Source organism: Prorops nasuta, unplaced genomic scaffold, assembly GCF_024137725.1.
Source record: "Prorops nasuta isolate Cenicafe-Biocafe unplaced genomic scaffold, Cenicafe_Pnas_1.2 PNAS00003, whole genome shotgun sequence".
Taxonomy (NCBI): domain Eukaryota; kingdom Metazoa; phylum Arthropoda; class Insecta; order Hymenoptera; family Bethylidae; genus Prorops; species Prorops nasuta.
In genome coordinates, this window is record NW_027116800.1 from 13,107,731 (window position 1) to 13,125,118 (window position 17,388).

The 17,388-nt window shown below is 38.3% G+C and overlaps 2 protein-coding genes across 3 annotated transcripts in view; both read right to left on the minus strand.

The window, feature by feature from the left end:
- Positions 1-13,432, minus strand: part of LOC136785977 (trichohyalin-like) — a 56,412-nt gene extending 42,980 nt beyond the window's left edge. The window contains exon 1 of one of the 2 annotated variants that reach the window (XM_066747371.1): positions 13,037-13,432. The gene's annotated coding sequence lies outside the window, so the exon portion shown is untranslated. Of the gene's footprint in view, positions 1-4,190; positions 4,656-13,036 lie in introns of those variants that run through there. The other variant, XM_066747370.1, reaches the window with a different exon arrangement.
- A 1,990-nt stretch (positions 13,433-15,422) lies between these two features.
- On the minus strand, positions 15,423-17,381 carry LOC136785796 (N(4)-(Beta-N-acetylglucosaminyl)-L-asparaginase-like). The gene is made up of 6 exons (XM_066747072.1): positions 17,161-17,381; positions 16,844-17,059; positions 16,595-16,751; positions 16,277-16,502; positions 15,884-16,203; positions 15,423-15,814 (listed from the first exon to the last, which is right to left on the minus strand). The coding sequence occupies exons 2-6, from the start codon at positions 16,968-16,970 to the stop codon at positions 15,562-15,564; spliced, it is 1,083 nt and encodes a 360-aa protein (XP_066603169.1). The 5' UTR covers positions 16,971-17,059; positions 17,161-17,381; the 3' UTR covers positions 15,423-15,561.
- Positions 17,382-17,388: the final 7 nt, after the last annotated feature.

Consider the following 17,388-nt stretch of genomic DNA (forward strand, 5'->3'; position numbering starts at 1 on the left):
AATACAAACGGCCAGATATTCTTTTCCTAGAATCTCTTAAATTACATCTACGAGGAAACCCCTATGTACATGGCAATTTCATTCATCCCAATTGCATTCTCGCGTAGTCAAATTTACGTCTGAGAATGACTTTTATTGGTCTGCGTGAAACTTTGGAATAAAAAGAGAAACTGCGTCTTAATGTTCACAGTCAATATTAGTAATACTCCTGGCGATATTTGCTTTGTTTCGGAGCTCTCTTATACTCGATCGCGATATTTGAATTTTCCATGCACAGACGATTTTCCTCTGGATTCTACGCATTCCTGAGAATCTTGGTTCTCCATGGCTGAGCCGCGTTATAACGTCAGCTATTTACTTCCGCAGCTAATTACCGCGTGTACTCTACGTTACAGTCTAACAGCAGTGACGTAAGGAGACGAAGGAATCGTCTTCGGAGTGTAAAAGTGCCTCGTTCAATTTGTAACAATCAAATCGTGCGAAAAATTCACGCACAGCCATGTATTTAGGTGTAAGAATAGAGAATCATGGGAGATCGTTCGAAGGTTTCTCTGACAATTTTCGGCTGCGAGAGTGCGCGACCTTAGAGAGCTTGCCCCGAGGTCATAACGGCTTATAATGATCGATGTTCGATCGCTGACAATGAATACCAAACGTTGGGCAAAAAGCCTCGCGCGTTATTAATAAATAATCAATGCCAATTTTCAATTATTGCTCTTGGGGCTTGATAGCCCTTTGCAAAACACGTTCCGGCGCATAAATACGAGAATACGTGACCGGGTCTCACGATACGGTGCGTCGTACTTTCTGGAAAAGACTAGCAGGGATCATTAGCAAGCTTGTATAGGGTGCTCAGCGTAACGGTCCTATTCATTTTTAGACACTGCTGGTTAATTTTAGAAAAAATGCTTCTGATGAAAAATATACAGGAACATGCTTTTAACAAGATTCAACAATACAATATAAAATATTTGCTTTATTTTTTATAATAAAATATATATAGAGATCTTGATTTTTTTAAATAGTGACTCCTTATTTTTTATTACATACTCTTATAGCTTATCTCAAGATCTTTTCAATGCCTTCTTTTCTATTTTTTATTTCATCCAGTTGTTTACGAGATATTTTAATTTTAAATTATTCCTAGGTGAATGACTATGTATGTGTATGCGTATAGCTGACATATATACTACTTCAGCTATGCACACAACTATAGATATATATATATATATGCAATTTTAAATCGAAATATCTCGTAAGTGACTGGAGGAAATGAACAAATTGAAAAGAGGATTTTGAAAAGCTCTTCAGATGGAAAACTACAAAAATATGCAATAAAAAATGCTAGAGTTTTATTTAAAATACCCAAGGTGACCCTGTTTTATTATTTGAAAAGGTTTCGGTATTATATTCAGAGGGCGTTTCTAAATTTTGTTTCTAAACTTATCAGAAATGTCTGAGAATTTGATTCGTGACTAAACCATTAAGCTGAACACCCTGTGGAGTATAAGTGTCTCCTATCCACGGTGCGCCAATTTTACTTTAATCACAACGTCCCTCGACACGCCGACTCTCTCATTAGAATATCAATTTTTTACAAACTACTTTTCATCGAAACAGCCTAATTATCGCTGAAAAATCCATGAGAAAGAATAGAGGCACTCTCCGTCATTTGGCTCCGATCCAACCACGCTTCACCTTCATCCGCGTTTAGCTTTTCAAAGAATTTCCATCTCTATTTATTTTCAATATAGCATCATTTATCTTCCCTGTCTCGCTTAAGCACACCATCCGTCAATATTTTCAGTCTATTTACATTTCAAAGCCAAGACGGAAGCCAAACAAGATGGCAATTGCAGATTCGGAGCCACCTGCGGAGGAAGTTGGAATTATTGTGGAGTTGTGAGTTCGATCAAGAATAAATGTATATATATATATATATATATAATATTCTCAAACGAATGCTGAAGTAGTTTTCAAGTGTCACTGGTAAGGCTGAGGTGAGAGACTCCTTGTTTACATTTCAAGTCAAAGCACAGCGGTAGAAGCCGAAGAAGAAGAAGAAGTGGAAGAAGAGAAAAAAGAGGCGTGTAGTTAGAATAGAGAGAGAGAGAGAGAGAGTAAAGAGAGTTGGAGAGGGAAGGGGGACGACAAGGATGTGCGTGCGGTTGATGATTAATTCGATACATGAAGAGTTGAGAGAGCATAGGTGCCGGTCTCCTGTAACATTGGCAGCGAGGCCTAGGCTCAATTACCTGGAGCGATCGCTAGCGCTTGCAATCAAAGGACTCGGAGGATCTTTGGCCGAGCGAGAATTTGCATGTACGCTGAATATGCGGGAGAAAAGAACGGCATTATTTACGAGGCATCTGTGCAACCGAGTCGGTGTGCTGGATCAGTTGACGTGTGTGCATGGTAGTGCGCTATAGGACTATGCGGGATACCTGCATCCAGAACCTTCCTCGCGATACGTAACGCAAAAGCAACCCTCCACCTCTCCGCCTCGGCTCGAGACTCGACCTAACTAAGTCCCATGATAATGAAGCATCCCACCTGCATCAGACATCTCACAACAAACTTTCGAGACAAACATTTGCCCGGTAGACGCTTCCATTAATCAAATTACCACCGCGAGACGCGCGCGACGCCAAACGCGAACATCCCTCCCTCTCGAATGTATCTCCTTCTAGTCCCATACACGCATACACCTTCGACACAATAACACACGATCTCGCTTCAATCCTTAAATGCGCATCAGCCGTTTCAATAAATAGCCCGCTAATAGCGCATTCTCCCTTTATCATGGAAAACAATGACCGCGCTCTGGCAATCTCATTATATATATCTCTGGTAGCCTTCTTCGGCATATTTTAATTAGGGATTTATCAGCAGCGAACCTTTCAATGGCTTCGCGTTTTCTCCCTTATTCTTCCCTTCGTCCCTGCAGTTTTCAAATTACACCGCCAAGAGGAATCTTCCGGTAACCTTCCAGTCCTCCTCTATATATATATATATATATACGCTACTAAACCACTGCATTGCGATAGATATATACGCATCATTATGTAATTCTCCCGTGCCAACCTAATCGTGAGAGCTCCATTATAATTCTTCCGCGTTAACTATAGCAGCTCGGTAGAAACGACGAATCTACTATTTTTAGTAATTAATTGATCAATGATTCGCCCGATGTGCAATGACGTTCATTGCGCAAATTGAACGGGGGTAAGTAAGCGGATACTCTTGTATATCTCGATTTTAATTTGACGAGAAAAAGCTTGGCTCCTTGGTACATCAAACTAATACGGTATAGATTATAATTGGTCGTGTCGGAAGAACGCATTTGACGTCATTCGTTAAGGAAAAAACATTATGTCATATGTAACTATCGTGAAATACCATCGAGCATAATAATCGCGTCTGTTTTGCTTGTGAATCTCTAAAAAAATATTGTACTTTTGACAGATATGTCGAAGAATGGTTATTCTCCTCTGTAAAACGACAAGAAAACGAAACCACCGGTCGCTCCTACAGAATTTTACGTTAATTTTTATTTGCTAAACAGCTCTGCTGCAACTTCGCGCTAGATTGAGAGAGAACTGGCTGGGATTATCTCCGAGTGACGAGGTCGGTAAAAAAATATACAGAAATGCACCGGACGATTTAAATTTGCAGCTGAAGAGTTTTACGAGTGTAGATGGTACCGAGGACGATTGACGTCACCGGTACAGAAAGGGACAATGGCGTATTGCGTCAAGGTAAATGACAGCAGCGAAAATCATATATATTTCCGAGCAAAAGATTACAGCTGCGGTTTTGATGGTTAATAAAGCGTGTGGTTGATCCGATTGCACTCTCAACATTTCGACACGCTTCGTTCTATATATAATTGATAGTACAGGCTAAACTTGGATTCTACCGGTATCATTCCCCGCTGATTTCCATTTAAAATTTAGCAAATACCACAGAGTGTACGAATTAAAGCACTAGTTTTCGAGGAATTATTGAGCAAATAAGAGGCAGCAATTTGAGTAATCGCGCATCCAGGTCGATAATGCGCGTCTCGACGAATCGTTAAGTATACTCGATCGAGTTTCAAAAGCGTCGCTTTGACGAGGAATATCACAAAGGAGTTATACTCGAGAAGCAAGGAAAGGTTGAGCGATTTTCGTTTCGCGTCAGTCACGTACCTTTTGTTTACGAAATAGCCCAGTGCTGGAGAGAGGCCTTCCTTCGGATGTTTCTCGATGGAGAGGAGCCAGGTCGCAAAAGTCACAGTTCCGTATTATCGTCACGCGCGCAGCAACGATAAAACAGTTCGTCAAAGTATTAATCGTGCACGAGAACGTGAGTGGTACACGATATACTTGAATGTACTATCGCGCCGGTGATGTATAGCTCGTATTCGAAGAGTCGTCTCTCAGAACATTGGCAAAATTTTATTTTGCTCCGATGGAATTTCTGCTGGAAGAGACCAAGAGATTTTGGAAGAATCGACGTTGAGAAGATTATCGGGCTTTTCCGGGGATCTCTCGGATTGAATCGATATCGGGGGAATTTGATCGGAAAAGTGATAGGGCAGCTGCGTTGCTGCGCACGCCACGGCCGTGCACCAACTGGCGTGACTACTGTTGCCACTGCCGGTCGAGGTTCCGACGTCGTCTGACTACCGTCGGCGCTTAACCACTTGCACGCGATTGGTCCGTGTTACCCGGCTCCTCGGCCGTCTCTCTCGCTCCCTCTTTACTCTCTTCTTCTATCCACCATGCTCACCCCACTCCCACTAACGAGCCACAACCTGTATGAGCGAGCGACTCCGAAGCTTCGGAAGCCTCGCTCATCCTCCACCTACCTACTCTCTCTCTCTCTCTCTCCCTCTCCCTCTCCCTCTCCCTCCTTCACTCATCCACGCATCAACAACACAGAAACGCTAATATGTATTGGTTTATGTACAGGTCCACACGCACAACGCACACCAACGATCGCGTTCCTGTGAATGAATTCCTGTATCTGATAGCCGTCGCTTTAGGTATACTACTGTATTCGCAAAAAATGTGTATATATATAGTGTGTAACGCAATTTTTGATAAGCACCCTCTTTAGTGTAAATACGGGGATCGAGCTGGTACGGGCACCTTTTCAACAATATATTCGCATTAAATCGAGAAGCTGATACGCGGTGCGGATTCTTCTACTATCTACTCCATAACGAAACGCGAAAATCTGTAATGTCCGTTCCACTACAGCGATATTGTGGAATATACTCGATTTCACCAATAGTTCCTGCGTTAATGAGAATTGGCAATTGGCGTTTTATTACATAGGAACGTCTCGCATATAAAATACCATTTTGCATAAAGCATTTCCACATACCATCAGCGCTATACAACTTAACTTACTAATGGTACGTGAAAGTATCAGCGACACTCGTCCAATATTAATTTTATTACTTTTCCTATTTTCATCCTTCTACATTTTGCAACTAGATAAATTGCATCGCGCACATATTCATTGTTATAAATAATAACGTAAGAAAATGTTATTTTCATTGTTGTTGATTGGTTCGCGGTAAAGATCTGTGATTGAGCGGTAAAAAAGCGTTTTATGCATCCAATTAGAAGAATGTTTACGTGAGAGAGTTCGAAGATCAGCATAATTTTCGCCTTTACGAGAGTATAGGACTGGAGAAAGTAGATTTTAATCCTCCCACGCGTAATCGGTGCTCCATCGTCACGACGGGAAACGTTGTCGATATTATAGACGTCTGGGACTGATACCGATCGGGTCTCAGGTAAATTTGCAATATTGCCCATTTTCTCCCTACCCGAAAATTTCGCTGAATAGCGCTTAGGTATATTCGCGTCGGTAGGGTTGCAATTCGGAGCAAAGTGATTGGGGCTAAATGGTAGCGCAAACGATTTCCTTGCAAAATAGCGAAATCACAAAATTCTTGCTTACTTATTGTAAATGCGGTAAAAATCGCGTGGAACTAGTTGGTTATCACGCGAGAGAGGATACGCTGTGCTGCGCGTATTAAGGATAACGCTCACGTGGATGAATCCTTAACTAATAAGTAGCTGCGCGGCGAATATTTTCTCCACTTTGCAAAATACTTATTAGCCAATTCCGTGCGGATGTTGCAGAAGTCGATGAAGATTTCCCGATTCGATAGGAAAACCACCGCAACTGCAGGATATACGGCGACTAAAAAATCCAACAGTGCAGAGTTCATCTTAAAAATAAAGAACGATGGAGGGGGGGGGGGAGAACTTCCACAAGATTAATTCAAGCAAAAAATTAATCCTGGACGCATGGGAAGTAATAATAATGTTTTAAAGTCAATGGCAAGATTTGCTGGGAAATAAATCTGGAAGAAAGTCTGAGAGAGCTTAGAATGAGTTATGGTGGGGTAGGAGGAAATGAAATATTGAATGGGAGAGCAAGGGTGATAATGTCTCGAGTTGCACGTTGTAGCAATAATAATGCTGAATCTGAGATGCATCGACTGCAGTTATTTAAAGTATAACACGATTAGCATTTTTACCAGAATTCTGCTGAACGTGTATATATGTATATGTATACTACTACACAAAGACGTTCGCCAGGACCAAACGCAATCTGTTTATAATCATCCGACTGGAATGTATCTTTTAATACGCGACAGTATCTACGACGTAGGGCAAAACAGTTACAATCTCCTATCTGCCTAAGGAGAACATTATTCTTAATCCCGAACAGTGTGTCACGCGTAATCGAACTCGGCGAAATTTATGATTTTCGCACGAGATTTTATGTCCACCTCCCCCCTGTATACCTTTTATCCAACGCGTGGTTCGTATTTATTTACAAACTCTCTGGACAGAGGCAGAAAGAGTCTCGTGAATCGCGGATACGATCTGTAACTTACGCTCATTGCTCGACTTAAATTTGAATCAGTAATCGGAAGATTTACCTCGAGCTCCGTCTAATCATTTAACGTTGCGATACAAGATCGCGAGATTGCTGATTGCCAAATGAAAATCTCCAATTGTATATACGTGAGGTGAGTCTGCAGAATTTTTCTGTTTGAGCACCTGCGCGGATTAACATCCGTGCTGTGATCTCTCGATACACAATTGTGATTGTGTGCGTGCATACGTATTAGATTTATACCTGTATTATCGGTTCATTGAATCACATGGAAAAGCGTAAATTTTAATCAATTAGTTTCAAGTGGTCGCTTGATAAAGCAGCGACGCTCATGGTGAGTTTTATGTGCATGTGAGGTGGCCGTTGTCTGCTCTGTTTCTTAGGTATGTATAGGCGGAAAGTATAAAGTTCTCGAATGCGACGGATCGGAATGAATGAGAACACGAGCAAAGGGAGAATCGAGCGAGAAGAAGAAGGAGATGTTGCATGGAAGAACGAGTGACGATTCGGAGGCTCCAGTGACTAACCTCCTTTTATCAAATTGACCCTAAGCGGTGATTAAATCAATTGAAAGGTCTTGCGCCAACATTAAGCCAAGACCTTCCATTTGACAAATCGAGTTCTAAGACCCGTAAGAGAAAATCACCAAATTTTTTTCATCCAAACCGGTAAACCGGATGAAGTCATTGTAGAGAGTTTTACGTGACACGCGATAATAATAAGCTTGAATTTAATTAAATTATACTATACGTATAAGCACTGAACGAAATCTTTATTGCGCATAGGTTCAAAATGAGACTGATATATATATGTAAATAATAGGAGGAAGGAAAGGAAAGAGCGAAAATCCTATCGGTTCTATGCATGAATAGAACGTTAATAATTGTAAACAAAGAGTGTAACGCGAGTATTTAAGAAATAAATGATCGTGAGGACCTTCGTCCACGAGTATTCAGACAAGTGTCGGTTAGTTGGATGCGAAGGCAACCGTGACTCTTCATAATTTCGCTAGTCGACCTCGATGAATTTTTGCATAAATTATACACGGACGTCCGAAAAATAGACATTCGATCGAGAAACATCAACCTGCAGAACGATCTTACATTTTATTCGATATTTTGTGATTCGTCCTTCCTATTCCCAAGATTTCTGCAGAAACTCCACTCGAGTCTATAAAGCTTATTGCAGTATATAAACAACGTTTGAACGATGTTTACTCGTAAATTGATTATGCAAAATGAAAAATCCTGTTTTTTTTTTTTAACACAGTTGATGTTTCTTTCGAAATAAACACGTATGGATTCATCCTGCTTCCTATTTGGTCTCATTTAAATTCATATTAATTCATTCCTTTTCCTCAACGCTGTGTGGCTTATCCTAAAATATAATTGAGTCATAAGGTCGTACGATTAAACTAAAGGAATGAAGGTTGAACCACCTTTAGAGCTAATGGTTAAAGCCTTGTTCGCGCTTATATTTAAATTTGACGAGTTCTCGAAAGTCCCTGAATTATCGTGAACATAAAACTTATAAGGATATCGTTATTCAGGAAAAAGGAAGAAGCCAATACTTCGTAGCACGGAGAAATTGCATAAGAGGTGGAAACAGGTATTTTCACTTAAATATACGAAAGTTTAGAAGGATGATCACATATAGACCTTCCACTCGAACATCGAACACTATTTTGGTCGAAATTAGACAGGGGCCAAATATTGCAAAATTTTCCTTAGAGTGTTCCGTCATTTTCAAGACTCATCGCGGCTAAGATACTTGAGATTCTTCTAGCGACGATTTATTGACTCTCGGTAGAAACGTGAATGTTTTTAGGGTTCAAGGTAACGGACGATCGAAGAGACAAGTGCATATCACGTTTGCTGTACGGGTATAGATATACACGCTACATTCCTCTTCTTATCGCCCTCGCCGTTAAATAAAGAGATACGAATCTGTAATTTATATAAGTCAGTAATTAGCAAGCACATCGGTGGAAAAAGTGCAAAATATAATATAAATTACCCGATAAAATGCTTCGTTCAATTTTCAAATTTTTGGATATTTACCAATAACATTTCCGTTACATCCGTCTTGCCAGATAAATCTCAAGTTATACGAAACAGATGTTAATGCTCGTTTAAACATCTTTTACGAGAAGCCTTCATTCCAACCAGATGGTTTTGATTTATAAAAGATATTCTGCCTTATGAAAAAGTAGAGTCTAGACGGGGCAACTTTCGAGTCCCGTTAAAAAAGCAATTCAATGATATTTACGCGAAAATCCGAATCGTGGTATACAGGTAGAATGGATTGGCAATAATACTTTTTACAACTATTTTTAAATGTAAAATTGCATTTGAATGACAAAGGGATTTTTTCAAATACGATATGAGATGTTACTCGAATTTTTCATGATCCAAGTCTTTGAAAGAAGACTAAAGGATTATGTCGTTCGAATTATCCTTCTGCAAATTCATGAATTATGTAAAAATTCGTTATATGTTGTATTATGCAGATCAATTATTAATACTTGTAGTTTTGAAACTAAATTTATTATAAAAGTAACAAAATAGTCATTTCTCGCAAAAAGTACGCTATAAAAAATTAGATTATAGTAATGCTATAAATAGAGGACTTGTCTTGTTCGGTTATGATAGCCGGCTGCTATCTTGTATTATCGCAAAAGAGAAGGTTTCAATCAACTTCATTTATTGATAATTGATTCCTCGTTTTCTTGACAAGAAAACCAGCAAAAAAAATGGCGAAATGAAAAATTAAACCATACTAAAGCGAGCAGCATATATTATCGTTTATCCAGCTTTCAACAATATATCCCAGCAATTCATCCTGCTCATTTTTGTCTTTCGCAACACTCGATCGTCGAGTGGGGGAAAAAAACGAGTATACTCGAGTATTTATTACAATATTCCTTTTCTCTTGAATACTGCATATATAGAATAATAATAACATTGAAAAGATTCAGCACATGATTCTAGCTGTCAGAGAAGAATAATAGTTCATATGTCGAAAGAAAATTCTTTTGTTTATATTAAAGATATGATGTAGTTTCCTGATGCACACATACACACGCACACACGGAGGGTCATAAATAATCAATGTCGATTATTGCAAAAAGCATAATAAGGCATGCCATTGTACGTGTAGCGGTTGAACGAAGGACGATGTAAGGCTCTAAACCGATCGAGATAGAGAAAAAAAAACAATTGAGGAAGTCCTAGCATAAAAGTCAAGTCGGAAAACAAATTGCAGCATGAATACATATTTATATGTGCATCGGTATGCAAGGTTTCGTTAATTTCGAAAAAAAAAGCAAAAAGAAAAGTATGCGCTCCTATATAAAAGAAATTGAAGCGCCTCATCAGAATAGGCCATTAAACAACCATTAGCGCATCTATACGTTCTGCTAGGTTTTATTTTGGGAAATTATAAATATATCAATACTAATCAATTAGGTGGATCCCGCGAGCAATTTATATACGTATGTTATATACGGATACGGTAAATGCCACTTATAACCATCAAAACAATTAAAGCTTAATCAAGCAGTATGTAAGCAAACTGGTATAATGTTTTACGATATAATAACGAAGCTGTGCCAAAGTATATAATAATCGATAGCAGCTGATCAGTTTCATCGATCTAGGCGCCTAGCCAGTGCACAAGAAGCAATTTCATCGATAATCAGGCCATTTCAGCATGACATTACGATGCACTTCTTTGCATGGACGGATACAAAATTCAACTCGATACCTCGACTGCTGCTGTAATATATTCTATCTAAATCGTTCGGCTACAAATAACTATCGCCACTTGCTCTTACTTGGCCCCCGGCTGTACTACTTTTTATACCACCCCCTCCCCTCCCCCGTCACACCATCTCACACTTACTTTTCCATTCTTCTCTCTCATAACCCCCTCATTTTTCTTCCTCCTCGCCAGAGTTGTTAAAATTTACAGGGTCCACACGAGACACACACTCTATAGCCAAATAAAGTCAACAGTAATAAGATGTGGTTCGCTGGAGAAATCTCTGTCCAATAGAAATAAGATTTATCTCATTGTAGCTAGTTAGATTCACTCGATATGGAATGAGATTATTGCTGGCGATATAGCGGTGCGGCGTTTGATAAAAGGCCTCTCCTTCCCTTACCAAATCGAAGATCTGCTGCGCCCAGGGCACGCCGGTTGTTATCCCAAGGTGCTCGACAACTCGCCATCTTCCACGCCAACCTATATATATATACTACTATATGAATGTAACAGCGTCCGATACTCCGCGATGTCCGATATCATCCGATATGGCGAGTCAAATGAGAAACGACCGCGAGATCGATAAAAGCCGCGCTAGAAAACTTTATTGACGAAATGAGTCGTACGCCGATTTAGATAAGACAACCAGGGCTTTTACCACCTTTCGATATTCATTCAGCGCGATAGCCGCTCTATATTATTTTGATAACGGTCACGCGTCTTCTTCTATCCATCCAGCCTTCGTTTCCTGTTTACCCTCCCCCCCCCCCCCCCTTACTGTAACAAGTCATTTTTCTCTCGCGCTAAATGTCGTATCATTAAAAAGCATCCGTGTCTTTATGCGTATACGTATAGCACAAGCTTATACCCACTTTTTACCGATTCCACGCTGTAATTACACACCTCTCAATTATTATTTTGAAATTTCTTCGTAAGAGTGTCTGAAAGTGAAAGCACTTTGCCGAGAGGAGAAAGTCAAATTTACGGCTTCCACTTCATAGATCCCGTAAACGTCATTGATCAAGCGAGAAAAAAGTGAATAACTCTCCTTCCTTTTTTACGGAGTAACGTTTTTACTCCGTTTGTTTTTTTTTATTTTGCACTGTTTAATCGCAAGTGCATAAATGGCGGATATAGCAAGCGGCTGTTTTCATTATCGAGCTAACTGCGAGTAGTTGGTCAATTAGCACGTACTATAGAAGGATATTGTGGCAGGTAAGTTTCAAACGACATCGAATGTAGATATTAACACGTTCTGCCAAATTAACGAGTGTACCGAAAGTAACGTTAGAGAAGCCACAGGTTTTAATGAATTTTATTTTAAACCGATAGTCCATCGTTTGTGTAAGATGGAATTTTTTCAACGGCTGCTGTGACAGAATAAACAAGGAAGGAGGAAAAGGATGTTATTATTTCTCTAGAAATAAAGGAATAAATAATATAAAAAGTTAGCAATGTTAGAGAGGAAAATATTGAGAACGTAGTTCATATCATTTTCATCTTGATCGAAAATATCTTTGTGTGTCTGTCTTCACAGATACACTGAAAATGCTACAAATTTACCATGATTTCTTAAAAACATATTGCAATTTAGTAAAATACTATGCATACTTATCCAATTTAATATTTGGTAAATTAGGTTATTGCTTCTCTCTCTCTCTTTCGAATTTGCTTATTTCTTTTTTCTCAGGCAAATGAGTCCCCCAAAGAACATCTGATTTAGGCTTCAAACAGTTCTGTCAAATTAGCAATTTAACCTAAAGTAATATTAGATAAGCTATATAATATGAGTATTAGAAATTAATTTGAAACAAATTGTCCATTGATTGCGCAAAATGAAATGTATCAGATGACTGTTTCGACAAAGTAAAATAAGGAAGAAGGAAGGAAGGAAGTAAAAAAGAAAAAATAGGTGGTGTGTTAGAGTGAGAGAGAGAAAGGGAGAGAGAGAGAGAGAGAGAGAGAGAGAGAGAGAGAGAGAGAGAGGAGAGCGTTGAGAACAGAGTGCAGTGGGGAGGGCAGAGAAGTATATATATGTAGAAGCAGAAAGTCAGAGTTGTGAATAAAGGTAAAGAAAGCCCAGGCAAAGCAAGGCAAGAGGCGCATTCCTGAGCGAGTCGCTTGCGTCGCTGCGATCGCGATCGACCATGCCCCGACGAGCGGGCCCCGCATTCCTTCCACCTGTCAGAAGGTGGGCCCGTTCTCACGGGGAAGGGATGAATCAAGCGCACGCTAATAAAACGGACCTGTCGTCCCAAAAACCGAAGCTTCAAACTCATCGAGAGCTTCCTCCGCTTGATCCTCTACAATTTCAATATGGCTGTAATTCCATACACTGCAAAATACACACAATCTTATATACCTCTTCAATTTCCATGTTTTCTTCTTGGTGCGCACCACATTCCTCGAATTTTCGACTCTTTGCCGAAAACTTGTCTCTGTCACGCGAGAGACTCGATAGTGGAGCTCCTCCTGTCACGCCTGGTCCAACTGTTGCTCACACAGGCTCTCCTGTATTCCGAATAGAACAACTTTTAGCGCACTGTTCTAGCGAGTCTTTGGCCGCACCACCCACGGGTGCAACTGCACTGCACCGGGTGTGCTTTGCCAATTCGACGAAACACGAGACACGAGACGAGGATGGCGAGGATTAAGGATAGACCTTTTGAAAATTATTTACGATCAGTTATTGGGAATTTTTAGCGCACTCTTCCATGGAGCGAATCTCGATGGTAGCGCGACGTTCGCCACGACAACATAACTGGACACCGGTTGGTAGGAGAACTGGAAGAACTGAACCGAGGAGAAACGAACTGGTGGAGGAGTAGGAGGAGAGAAAAGAGATGGAGAGTGTGAGAGAGTGTTAGAGAGAGAGAGAGAGAGGGGCGGTGAGAGGAGGCGAAGCGCAGGGAAAGCACCGTGTGGCATGGTATGGCAATGCAATAGAAGGAGGGACCTTAGAAACCTCTCTCTTTTCCACTTTCAGAGTAGAATGGGTAGAATACCTCGTTGCTCTCTCGGCCGTAGGGCCCACTACCTCGATATCTCTACACATTCATACGGGCCTGAACCGAACGAACACCTGGAAGTACACGCGACTGCAACGGAAAAATGCTTCCTCTTCTCCAGCACTCTCTTCCAATCTTAACCCCGATCAATTTGTCCCTTTTAAAACAAAGGTAACGCGCCTGGATCGTAAAACCAACCACTTTGGACTTGCTGCACTTTTCGATAAAATCCTCTTTATTGTACAAACTCTGAGAAAAAAGCTTATATTTGAAAAACTTGGAACCAGTTACGTGCTGAAGCAGTTAAAAATATTTATATTGCTTTTCCGAGGTACATATAATAGCAATGTAAAAAGGATCGTTAAATAAGAAAAAAGCAATTTGCTAACAGGTCAAAATTATTCTTCGTTTTCTGTCATAATGATTGCTGGAAATTTTCCAGCAGAGTGATTAATTTCAAGCCAGAAAAAATTCGTTATCTTTGATGCGCTGACTACGCGCGAGCCAGTTAAAAAAATTCCATAGATTTATGAAAATGAGTAATCAGCTGGCTTCTTAGAGAAATAAACAGACAAGTCTAATTTCTGCCTTGACATTTAATTTGCAATAAATAATCGTAGCTTGTCAGTATTTGTTATAAAAGTAATGAAAAATTTAACAAATCATCGATATGGAGTTTACATAAAACTTTAACGCATGCCTTTTTTGACAAGTGGATTTGTATCGCATTTTTTCCTAACACGTTTCATACCTATATTTATCAAATCATGACTTACAAATAGCTGCCTGGAACATTCTCGCAATTCGCGACATCTTTTTCCTTATTAATTTAAGGTCGTTAATCTCCGGAGCACTGACTTTTCACTTAATATTATAATAAAACTATTTTTATCCGTACCATTAATCGATTATCTTGTTATGTGTATATAATTATATAGAATGTAGGTAAACTTAAGAGAGACGAGTACTTTTATAGTTTTGTAAGAATGTACAATAACCGTGAACAATTTCTTTCCAATTACTATCATTGTAAATACAAATTGTTTACAAAATTACGATTTGATTGAATAATCATTATATAGGACTACTGCAAAATTATGTAATAGCTTCTTTTGCAATTGAGGTCAATTGCGTTGTGCACGCATTGAAGATGCGACGTTCATGATGCAGATAGAATATTTTGAATTATGTGTACTATAATGATGGATATTGACATAAGAGATAAACATTTCTCCAATCAAAATTTTTTCATTTATTCGTGAATCAGAATTTAATTAATAAACTAATACCTATACTACACTACGCGATGGTCCAATTGATACATCAAATTTAAATGCACATGCAAATATTTACTTTTTTAAGTAATCAGGCTACTAAATCAAAGTGTCACATATTTGCAGACAAATATATCTATAGGAGAAATTTAGAAATTAAGTAATTAAATTCGGGAACTAACATTTACGTGTACGCACATTGATAAAAGGATAAAATAGAACAAAATTATAAACGTGTATGTACCACGGAAAAGATAGTTCCTTATTTTTCCAATAGAGGCGCGAGTTACGTTATTACAAAGTGCGGGAAAATTAAAAACTACATTCTTTGTAACATACTTCTGTAAATAATTTTTTAAATTATCACTGTTTATCTCACTTATTTTTTTACCGTCGAAAAATGTGCTGTAGCCAGTCTGTACACGCCCAACTACAATTTGGTTTTTAGTATATATATAGAGAGAGAGAAGTGAAACTACAATTTTTATTTCATCAGTGGAAAATTAATAAAGTAGTCAATTATTTATTTGAAACATATATAAAAGCACAAATTTAAAGTTTTACGTAATAAGTATTCATAATTATAAACAAAAGTTTGAAACATTTTATAAATCTTCATTTTTTACAACACTAAATGCATGTGTGCATTTTGCAAATCTTTGCCGAACTCCTTCTGTATTAGCAATATAGTATGGAAACTGTAAAATTCCGTTACAAGCAGCTCCAAACTCCCCATTTTTATTTAATGCAATTACTCCACCAACAAAATTTGGGTAATGTTTAGCAATTCTACCAATAGCAACGGCTGCAGCATCTGTAGGGGATGCACCGCGGCGCATTTCTTCGACAGCTAAGAAACTATTAACAGATGTAATAGATAATTAGAAAATATTAGCTTCGTTTTGTGTGTCACTCTCTAAAAAGTACCTGGGCAAAAATCTCATCATTACATCTCCATCTCCAGTACCTGCAGCAGCACCAACTTCTTGATCGGCATACGCACCTGCACCTGGAATTGGAGAATCCCCAATACGCCCCGGTATCTTATAAATTGCCCCATTAGTTGAAGTTCCAGCAGCAATGTGTCCATGTACATCCATAGCTATGACTCCAATTGTATCATGATTATTCTCATCTATAGTCGGTATTTTATTTCTTAGTTGATATTCACTTGTCTTAAACCTTTGGTGATAGTTATTTATTGGGTGATATGGTCCACAACTAGTCTTTGGATTAGGCTCCACATTCTATACAAAATTTTTGTTATTTAAGTAGCATAAATAAATGTTTTATTAGACAACATATTTTCACTCCTTTTACCTTCCAAAAATTACGTTGGCAATGTTTTTTTTTCCAGTTCTCCCATACCAATTTAGAATGGTCTGTCTGTAGTGACTCTGATGGAAATCCAAATTTCTGAGCAAACTCTGTAGCCAAACTTCCACCGAGTAGAGAATGTTCTGTATTTTCTAAAACTTTACGAGCAACAGAAATTGCACTTTTAATATTTCGTAATCCTCCTACAGCACCAACATCCATTTTCACTCTAAAATTAATTAAGATAACTGAATGTAAAAAATATACTCGGCTATCAAACATAATGTTTATTTAACTAAACAAATTGATGAGCTATATTACCCATCCATAATCATTGCATCCAGAGTTGTTTCACCATTTTCATCTGGGCTACCTCCAAATCCTACTGTCCCTCGGCACTGGTTTTCTTCACAGATTGAGCATGCTAACTCAATAGCATCAATCGCAGTTTGGTTTGACTTTTGTATTTCTTCCCATGCTTAAAAATAATTATAATACATTTTAGTTTATTCATCTACAAAATCTGATAAATCTTAATTGAATTAATATTTCTGCTTTAGAATATATTACCTTTCTCTGTAGCTTCTTTGTAGTCCCATGTAACAACAATTAAAGGATTTGTACTATCAACTATTTTCAAGGAAATAAAGAAAACAATATTTAATAAAAAAACTGATTTTTTAAAAGTTTCAATCATTTTCTTAAAACCTCCTTTCAAAAACCTTTCTATCGATTCTTTTAACTTATTATGTAAATTATAATACTTGTGCTAACATAAATATATAGCTGTGAATGTTAATAAAGTCAATTAAGGTTATATGCAGTGTAGGAGATACAATGGAATGAATAAAGTTCAATATACCAACAGTAACTAATTGTAAAAATACCTTAACCGCTATTTATAATATGCTTATCAGCAGACATGATATCAAATATCAAAATAACAAATCAATATTGTCTTTGATTTATATATTTATTTCTAGAAAGAACTTTATTAATCGCTTTGTTATTAATACAAAAAACATATTTTTTAAATGTATAAAAAATTGAAGTTATAATGCTCGTGTTTTTTTTAGGACGTCAGATTGTCACCCTCAATCGAACATGTGCCTGAT